The sequence below is a fragment of the Nelusetta ayraudi genome, unplaced genomic scaffold, assembly GCF_046127955.1.
Source record: "Nelusetta ayraudi isolate G7.1 ecotype Tasmania unplaced genomic scaffold, CSIRO-AGI_Nayr_v1 ptg000011l, whole genome shotgun sequence".
In the NCBI taxonomy this organism is placed as follows: domain Eukaryota; kingdom Metazoa; phylum Chordata; class Actinopteri; order Tetraodontiformes; family Monacanthidae; genus Nelusetta; species Nelusetta ayraudi.
In genome coordinates, this window is record NW_027466061.1 from 24,796,699 (window position 1) to 24,805,259 (window position 8,561).

The 8,561-nt window shown below is 49.8% G+C and overlaps 1 protein-coding gene across 3 annotated transcripts in view; it reads right to left on the reverse strand.

The window, feature by feature from the left end:
- rapgef6 (Rap guanine nucleotide exchange factor (GEF) 6) overlaps window positions 1–7,978 on the reverse strand; it is a 47,405-nt gene extending 39,427 nt beyond the window's left edge. For 2 of the 3 annotated variants that reach the window (XM_076022050.1, XM_076022049.1), the window contains exons 1-4: window positions 7,266–7,978; window positions 1,975–2,045; window positions 1,687–1,743; window positions 1,268–1,351 (exon numbers count right to left, since the gene is read on the reverse strand). In XM_076022050.1, coding sequence (XP_075878165.1) covers window positions 1,268–1,351; window positions 1,687–1,743; window positions 1,975–2,045; window positions 7,266–7,334 — 281 coding nt within the window. In that variant the 5' untranslated portion in view covers window positions 7,335–7,978. The remainder of the gene's footprint in view (window positions 1–1,267; window positions 1,352–1,686; window positions 1,744–1,974; window positions 2,046–7,265) is intronic. The other variant, XM_076022051.1, reaches the window with a different exon arrangement.
- Window positions 7,979–8,561: the final 583 nt, after the last annotated feature.

Below are 8,561 nucleotides of genomic sequence, written 5' to 3' on the forward strand. Positions count from 1 at the left end.
GCTGTCCAGCAGCATGGCACCACCTCGACATCACAACATCAGTGGTGGACGGCAGGGAACCTGAAGAACCTGTAGAACCTGGCCACTAACATCTTCCTGGTCAAGGTGTTGAACATCCCACTGTCCTCCTGCTGTCCCTGCCACAGTGAGTCTGACAGATGAGAACTTTGACTGACCGGGAACGGCTCTGTCAGCGATCCGCTTCTTTCGATTCCATGTGGGGAAAAAATTATATCCAGAATTTGGATCCAGATTATAAATTCATATAATTAATCCAGAGTATGAATCCACAGACAGCATCAGGACGGCAAAAGATTTTTCAGAAATCCTGATATAATTCCCAGTGTGTCTCACACACCCGCTCCACTCTGTCGGCCTCTGTGAGGGTGTGTGTGTGTGTGTGTGTCTGTGTGTGCCTGCCTGCTCATTTCCTGCCTGGATGTGCTCGGGGCTCCACACTGGCTGCTCAGGAACACATGGCCAGCCACTGGTCTGCCATGGCTTCCGCATTCCCCCCACACACACACACACACACACACACACACACACACACACACACACACACACACACACACACACACACACAGCTGTGACCCCTCTCCGACACAACACTCACTGTCGTGTGCCCCCCCCCCCCAACTGCAGTGAGAACAGACAGACGCTGGATGCTGATTAGCTGAAGGTCCTTGGTGACAGGAAGTCAAACCAGGACTCAACAAGACGGTGAGAACTTTACTGTGAAGGTGGAGGAAGATGTTTAGTGAGTTGTGATGGTGGGCACTGGCAGCAGCTCTGAGCTCAGCCTGTCCTGCTGCTCAGTGAATGTGCTTTAAACCAGTGGTTCTCAACCGGTGGAGTCTCAAGACACACATTTCCGGGAGAGAGAGAGAGACAGACAGAATGTTGGACATTTATTTTGCAATTTAATTCAATCATTTCAATCATTTATTTACTAGACAGGATAGAAGGTGGGCTCGTTTTTATTTTTGTGGAATAAATTTGGGTCGGGACTTCATGACTAGGAAAAAAATATGGGTTCCGACACCAGTTGAGAACCACTGGTTTAAAGGGCCATTCTACAAGTCACATCTGACGTGAAGATGTGGTTCATCATCAGTGATGGCCACCAGGGGGAGCAGAGGTGGTGAGGCTGCTGCTGCTGCTGCTGCTGCTGCTGCTGCTGCTGCTGCTGCTGATCTCACACTGCTCCTAGCTGACTCGGACGAACGCTGGCAAGTAAACAGGAAGTGGAAGTGATGTTACTTACCAGCACCTGGCCAGGTACATGTGCTCCTTGACGAAGACTGAGCCGGACAGCAGGATGTACCAGCAGCAGGCCACACTGTCGGGGCTGCAACATAGCAACACAACAGCGGTGTGAAAAAAAAAAAAACCCACACACACACACACACACAAACTTCCACCAGCTGGGGGCGCCGCAGCTGCTCTTTGCTCTGTCAAAGGTCACAGCGCAGGAGAATTTTCTCTTTCTGTAGTGAGTTTGAATTTTTCTGAGCTGTTGCCTAGAAACTAAATGCACCAATCAATCAATCAATCATCATGTTGCACAACATTACCAATGCTAAATAATGCAAAAACAGAAGTGAGGTGGAGCAGTTTCACTGTCACTGTACAGTGAGGAGCAGCAGGAGATGAGTACGTCCAGGGTGGACACTGGATACTCACTAGAAGAGGATGTGGTTGGCCTCGTGCCTCTCTAACCTGGCCGACGTGCACATGGAGCTAAGAACAAGACAAAACAATGACAGGTTGCGGGACATCACAAATCTCACATCTCACTTTAGACATGAATGATGTTTCATCCCGAAAAAAACAAAATAAAATATTTGAAACTGATTTTTAAGATTAACACACACACACACACACACACACACACACACACACACACACACACACACACACACACACACACACACACACACACACACACACACACACAGCAGGACGACTGACCGTAGCTGATGTTCCCTAAGGTGAGACAGGACGTCCATGTGGTAGAGGTGGCAGTAGATGGTGTGGAGGTCCTGCAGAGACACCATGACATCATCATCACCATCATCAGCATCATTGTCATTATCATCTGAATTGTCATCGTCACCATCTTCACAACCATCATCATCATCATCATCATCATCATCACACATGCAGCTGACAGACTCAGATTGAGCAAGCAGCTACTGCCCCCATCTGGTAGAAACTCAAACAGCTCAGCTGAACTTCAGGGTTCAGGCAGGACAGAGTTTTTCTCCAGAAACATCAAGTGAACCTGATACCTGCAGCACCATGTGACCTAAGTGTGAGTTGTGACAGGAGGAAGATGCCCTTATTGTGTGTGTGTGTGTGTGTGTGTGTGTGTGTGTGTGTGTGTGTGTGTGTGTGTGTGTGTGTGTGTGTGTGTGTGTGTGTGTGTGCCACCTTGCCCGGTACGTTTCTGTCAGAGCAGTGAGTAGGAGCTGCAGCATGACATCACGACTAGTTTGCAGCATCGGCCCAGCAGCCGTGACACTGCAGCACCCCTCCTGATGTGACTAAAACTGCAGTTCCCCCGGCCTCCACAAGACACTAAAGCTGCAGTTCTCCAGTCCTCCCCGAGGGACTTAAGTCGCAGTTCTCCAGGCCTCCACCGTTCAACATCGTATCTGGAGCACTGCTGTCTGAGGGATAAGGAAAGTCTTCTTCATCATCGTCAACTACTTCTTCTTCTACTTCTTGGCCACTTCTCCAGCAGCCTGAACTCAGAGCAGCCAAAGCAAACAGCCACACCGCCACTCTGGAAAATATGAGCCTCCAGCAGTGCGAGCCCAGAAGGTTCCTCTGTTCTGCACAAGCACATCCTGGCTCCAACATGCGGAGCCTTCAGTAGTAACTGACTGTATACTCACCATGATATCAAAAACAACACCATAGAACACGTCTTTGCTTTCGCTTCCTGGTGGGAGTTTTTTTATGAGTGGTTTCGTCCCAGCTCATTGGCTGCTGGAGCTGAATCATGTCTGGTGGGAAGGGAGCTCACCTGTCACCCGTCAGTCTGGGCCACACCTACACACAACAGTGACAGCTTCCAGGTTTTCCGCGGGCCCTGAAAGGAGCACTTTTTTTTTCTAATTTTAGTTCCATCAACATTCGCAGGTGATTGCAAATCAGGTCAGCAGGAGAAGATTGCAGTGAAGGCTCGGAGCTGCAGTACTTCCTGCTCCATCCCAGATGGTTCAGACCAAAGATCCGTGACTACAACTCTGCCCTGGGGGAAAGCAGTTACAGTATCAGTCCGACCTTGGCACTCTGAGTCACTTCAGTGCAAAGACCAGGACCAGAACCAGAAGATCAGCTGACCAGTGTAACACCAGGACCAGAACCACAAGACAAACTGACCAGTGCAACAACAGGATCAGCGACCAGAAGACCAGCTGACCAGTTCAACACCAGGAACAGGAACCAGAAAACCAGCGGATCAGTTCAACACCAGGACCAGGAACCCGAAGACCAGCTGACCAATTCAACACCAGGACCAGGAACCAGAAGACCAGCTGACCAGTTCAACACCAGGACCAGGAACCAGAAAACCAGCTGACCAATTCAACACCAGGACCAGGAACCCGAAGACCAGCTGACCAATTCAACACCAGGACCAGGAACCAGAAGACCAGCTGACCAGTTCAACACCAGGACCAGGAACCAGAAAACCAGCTGACCAGTTCAACAACAGTACCCGGAAGAACAGCTGACCAGTTCAACACCAGGACCAGAAGAACAGCTGACCAGTTCTAAAACCAGGACCAGAACCAGAAGACCAACTGACCAGCCGTTCCTGACTTCTGAAAATAGATTCCAATCGCGGATTCATCCAACTAAAACAGCCCTGATCATGTGACAGGGTCAAACTGGGTCAAACTATCTGTATTGAGTTTGTTTCTTAAATAGTTCAAGACCTTGTGTTGGGTCCAGTATCTCAGCAGGGTTCAGCTGAGTCTGCTGGAGGCTGATCTACAAATGGACTGAGCCGCTGAAACAGGCGGGAATCCTGCGGCGACATTCCCGGCATTCCATAGGTGGACGCTCAGCATTCCTGGCAAACCTGTCAGTGCAGGAGCTGCGTGAACACGTTGAGATGTGAGAGTCGACATGACACACAGTGTGAGTGTGTGAGTGACACACACACACACACACTCTTCTGCTGCAGCTCATAAAGTCTTTCTTCAGAAAGTCAACTGACTATGCATACTGTATATACATGGATGCATATAAATACATATATTAACATATACATATAAACACAGGGCAGCAGCCTCAGCAGAGACACCCAGACTTCCCTGGCCAGCTGAGAGACATAGTACGTTCTCAACTCATGCTTCTTATATCAATGGTACATAAGAATATAGTAGCTCGATGACATTCATCATGTCTTCGTAAAGGTAAGAGTGAAAAGAAAACCTTGTCTTTAGAAAAGAACAACTGAAGTCATACGTAAGAATATGTTTGTGCTGAAGAAGGAAATGTGTTCAATTATCAATCAATGTGGATTTTATACTGCTCGCCAAACCTGGGGTCCTACTCTACTATATAGCTATACTTATTTCTACAACAGAAACAAGCAGTGAGTTGTTCATAATCTGGGTTATAGAGAACATGGAAACAACAGGTCATTCGATCTTGTTGATCTGGTTTTATCATATGAGTTCTATATTAGTTCTGATCATGAAGACCACCACAGGAAATTTGATCAGCTTTAAAGCAGATGTGTGTTTCTGCAGCCTTAGGATTCCTCATGGAGAGATTTAAATGGCTGTTTTAACATATTTAAAATCAAGGAAAAAAAAAAAGAACAAGAATCAAGAAAGAACAGCTGGACTGCAGTGGCCGGACAGGCAGGTTTGTATACTGTGTACGGGTGTTGAGACAGAAAGTGAATCTACTTTGTTTGTGTTTTTCTTTCTCTCTCTCTTATTTATGATACTGATTTATGACTGCAGTGTGAAGTGCTCCTCTTCGGTTCGGGAATATTTCATGCTTCAGTCATGATCGGAACAAACAAACAAATAAACAAATGAATGAATGAATGAAATTCATCACTTTCCAAACTACAGAAACAGCAATGAGTTTTCCCAGATTCCCGCCGGGTCTCCGTCCTGGTCCTTAAGCAGCTGCTCTTTGTTCAACCGTCCTCCTCCAAAACGCATGGCACGTCTTTGGAACGGCCCTTTAATGAGCAGCTTGATGGAGCCAAATGATGAGAAAATCAGGGGAAATTTCACCAAAAACCAAATTATATGTCATGTAAACTGTGATGAGTCACGCTGGTGGCTACGCTCCAGGCGTGTGGCTGCTGCTGCTGCTGGAGAAGCTGCAGCCTCCTCCTCCTCCTTCTAGAAGCTTCCAGGAGGTCCTGCTGCAGCTTCACTCGTCTGTCGTTGAACGAGTGACGCTGGGAAAAAAAAAAAAATCCTGTATCTGTGCACTCCGAAATGTTCCTCAGCATCTTCACACTCACTGACCGCAGCAACAACCACATCAGCTGCTCTGGATCTTCTCCCAAGTTCACCGAGCAGGACCTCAGCCTAGATGTTCAAATTTGTCTTAATATTCTTTGGCCCGAAGCTGACTGGGGAGGGGGGTGGGACCTTGTTTTTTTTTGTTTTTTTTCAATGTCACATGACTTTCTCAACAAGCATCTAAGTGTTTGTGGTGTGACCTGGAGGTTGTGGGTTTGAAATCCCAGCAGCTTTGTGAACAGTGGGTGCAGGTGTGAGCTTCTGTGGTCAGACCTCTGTGGACTCCAGCACGCACGCACGCACGCACGCACGCACGCACGCACACACGCACGCACAGCTTCTACCACTCAGAGAAGGTGAAGGCTGTCGTCTCACAACACGCGGTGCTGCTGCAGGGTCTGCTGTCCCACAGTCAGTGAAAGCACCGCCGATGTTTATGTCAAATCTGTTTATTTCTTTGTGCCCTCAAATTTAAACAGGACTGAATGACTGCAACAGGACAGACCAGGCTACACCGGACCAGGACCAGGCCCAGTCAGGCTAGACCAGGTAACACCAGATCAGTCTAGGCCAGACCAGACCACGCCAGAAAAGGCCATGCTGCGCCAGACCACACCACACCAGGCTTGGCTACAGGTCTTCACCTCAGACTGACACAACTACCGACGCAGGAGAACTTTAGCGGCAAGCTGCTAGCTAGCTGCCAGAGCACTGCTGCCCTGATTGGCCGACCAAACGTCACAGTGTGTTGGCTGGTGCACAAGAGCCCTCTGTGAGGTGTGAGAGGGCCCTTCTACTGCCAGCAGACACAAACAAACAGAGGATTAAGAACCTTTGGGAGCAGCTTGTCTTTATGGAACAGCAAGCAAAGCCAAAGGCCACCCGGGGCTTTTTTTTCTTCTTCCTTACTTTCATTCTGTGAAAAGAGATTCACTTCATCACGGGACACCAAGGGAGGAGGCTGCTCCTGCTACTTCTGGGCCAGAAGATGGAGCTGAAGTGGTGATGGCCAGCTGGGTCACCACAACACGCTGGGGGGTGGGGGAGGTACGGTAGAAGAGGAGGGAGGAAGTAGAAGGTGAGGAGAACGAGGAGGTCAGGGGATGGTGAAGGAGCAGGAAGAGCCGGTGGAGGAGGAGGAGGTGAAGGAGGAGGAGCAGGTGAAGGAGAAGGAAGAGCTAGCTGGTGGAGGAAAAGGACGAAGAAGAGGGGGGGGGGGGGGAGGACAAGAAGAAGGAGGTGAAGAAGCAGCAAGAGACAGAGGAGGACAAGGAGGAGGAGGAGGTGAAGGAAGGGAGCAGGGAGAAACTCCCTGAGCTCTAGATGGACGATCTTCCTTGCTTGGATATCCATTATGTTGGGGACCAACACAGCCCCACCAAAGGTCAGAGGTCAGCATTTCCAGAGAAGCAATGGAGGTCTCCACACCGGTTTGAGGTTTGGACACCGGTGTGAGCAACTAGCCAGCTAGCTAGCCTGAGTGTTAATGAGAGCAGAGTGACACATCTGGGCCGAGCCGCTCAGCGGCGGCTGTTAAACGGCGCCTGGGACCTCGGGGTGACCACACGACCACGTGACTGACTGCTTGGAAAAGTTCCGGTCACTAGAACGCCTGAATGCCTCGCCGGACGCTGGCAGCGGGCTGGTTTCCGTCCAGCAAAGTGACAAGCAACTTGTTTTTTTTGGGGGGGGCAACGGCTAACATTGCTAGCGGACTGCGAGCGAAGCGCGGTGCGGAATGATGGTTTTGTTTACCTCTGTGGTCCGCAGGGCGGGCGGCTTCTTCAGGGCCAGTCTGAAGGAACTTTCCGTGGCCGCGCTCATTTTCGCCGCACACACACAGTCCGGGGAGAGGCGGTCGCTCCGTGGCCAAAAACAGTCACATCTCCGCGGACAGCCGACTCCGGAGGAAGTAGTCCTACTTCTCCCCCCTCTTCTTCCTCCGCCGATCTCCTTTTACTTGTGCTTGTTCTACCGCCGCTTTCTATGGGAGCCAAAGTGAAGTCCTCCTTCGGCTGCTCTTCCACCTCCTCTTCCTCCCCCGTCCTCCACCTCAGTGAAGACCGGGGCAGCGGGACACTTCGACCCGGGCTGACGGAACACAAGCGAGCCGCCGCATGTCTCTGACGGAAAAGTTGGCCTCTCGGTCAGATTGCAGCTCCGCATTGAGTTGAAGGAGTTCTGAGGTTCCTCCTCTTCCTCCTCCTCAGCTCTTAGTTGACGACATCTGTCCCGGACTGCTACCTTCACTGGCTGTGGGTCATCCGCGTTTCCCCCCAAAAAAAGAGCCAATGTCACGACTCTCACATATGAAACAACAAAGACAAAGACTTGATGTCTTAAATTATTAAGCACTCTGAATAAAGAACAACGACATTAGACCCTGTATAGGTGTCTTTCTTATAGTACTTGTACTTTAGATGAATGGTATTCGTCGTCAGCTGACTGATTTGAATATCGGCACGACCTCCACTTCCGGTTTCCATTCACTGACAAAAAAAATCAGTCGCGCGTTCACTCAGTTGAGGAGCTCCAGTGCACGAATTCAGAGGAGGGCCCTAAACGCGGCAGAGCTCCTCCCTGTCCAAACGCAACACGGTGTCGTGGTGCGTTCAAAGGCAACATCTCCCATCGGACTTTGACCTCGAACACTTTATAAATGTCCCTCTGTTATTGTCGTTTTAATGTTACTCAGTGAGATTTCCGGCTCCAGGTAGAAGACCAAGACTCTGACAGGAAACTTTGTCGGGGGTGTTTTTTCCATGTTCACTCCTCCCTTCATTGCATAACCACCGTGTGTACGCTCGATTCCCTCACCTCTGTGTAGCGGGCGGGGGCACAGCCGGCTCCAGCTGTTAGTCCTCCACACGAAACTGAAGAATCTCGTCACGAAGTTCTCAAAACACATGCGCGCGCTCAAATGTGGCTATTTCAGTCATGTGACATTAGAAATAGGAACTGGAAATATTTGAACTTTCAGGATCGATCTCAGATCCAGAAGACCGCGGGACAAGGTGGTGACTGATCAAGTTCACCATCACAGCAGCTTGT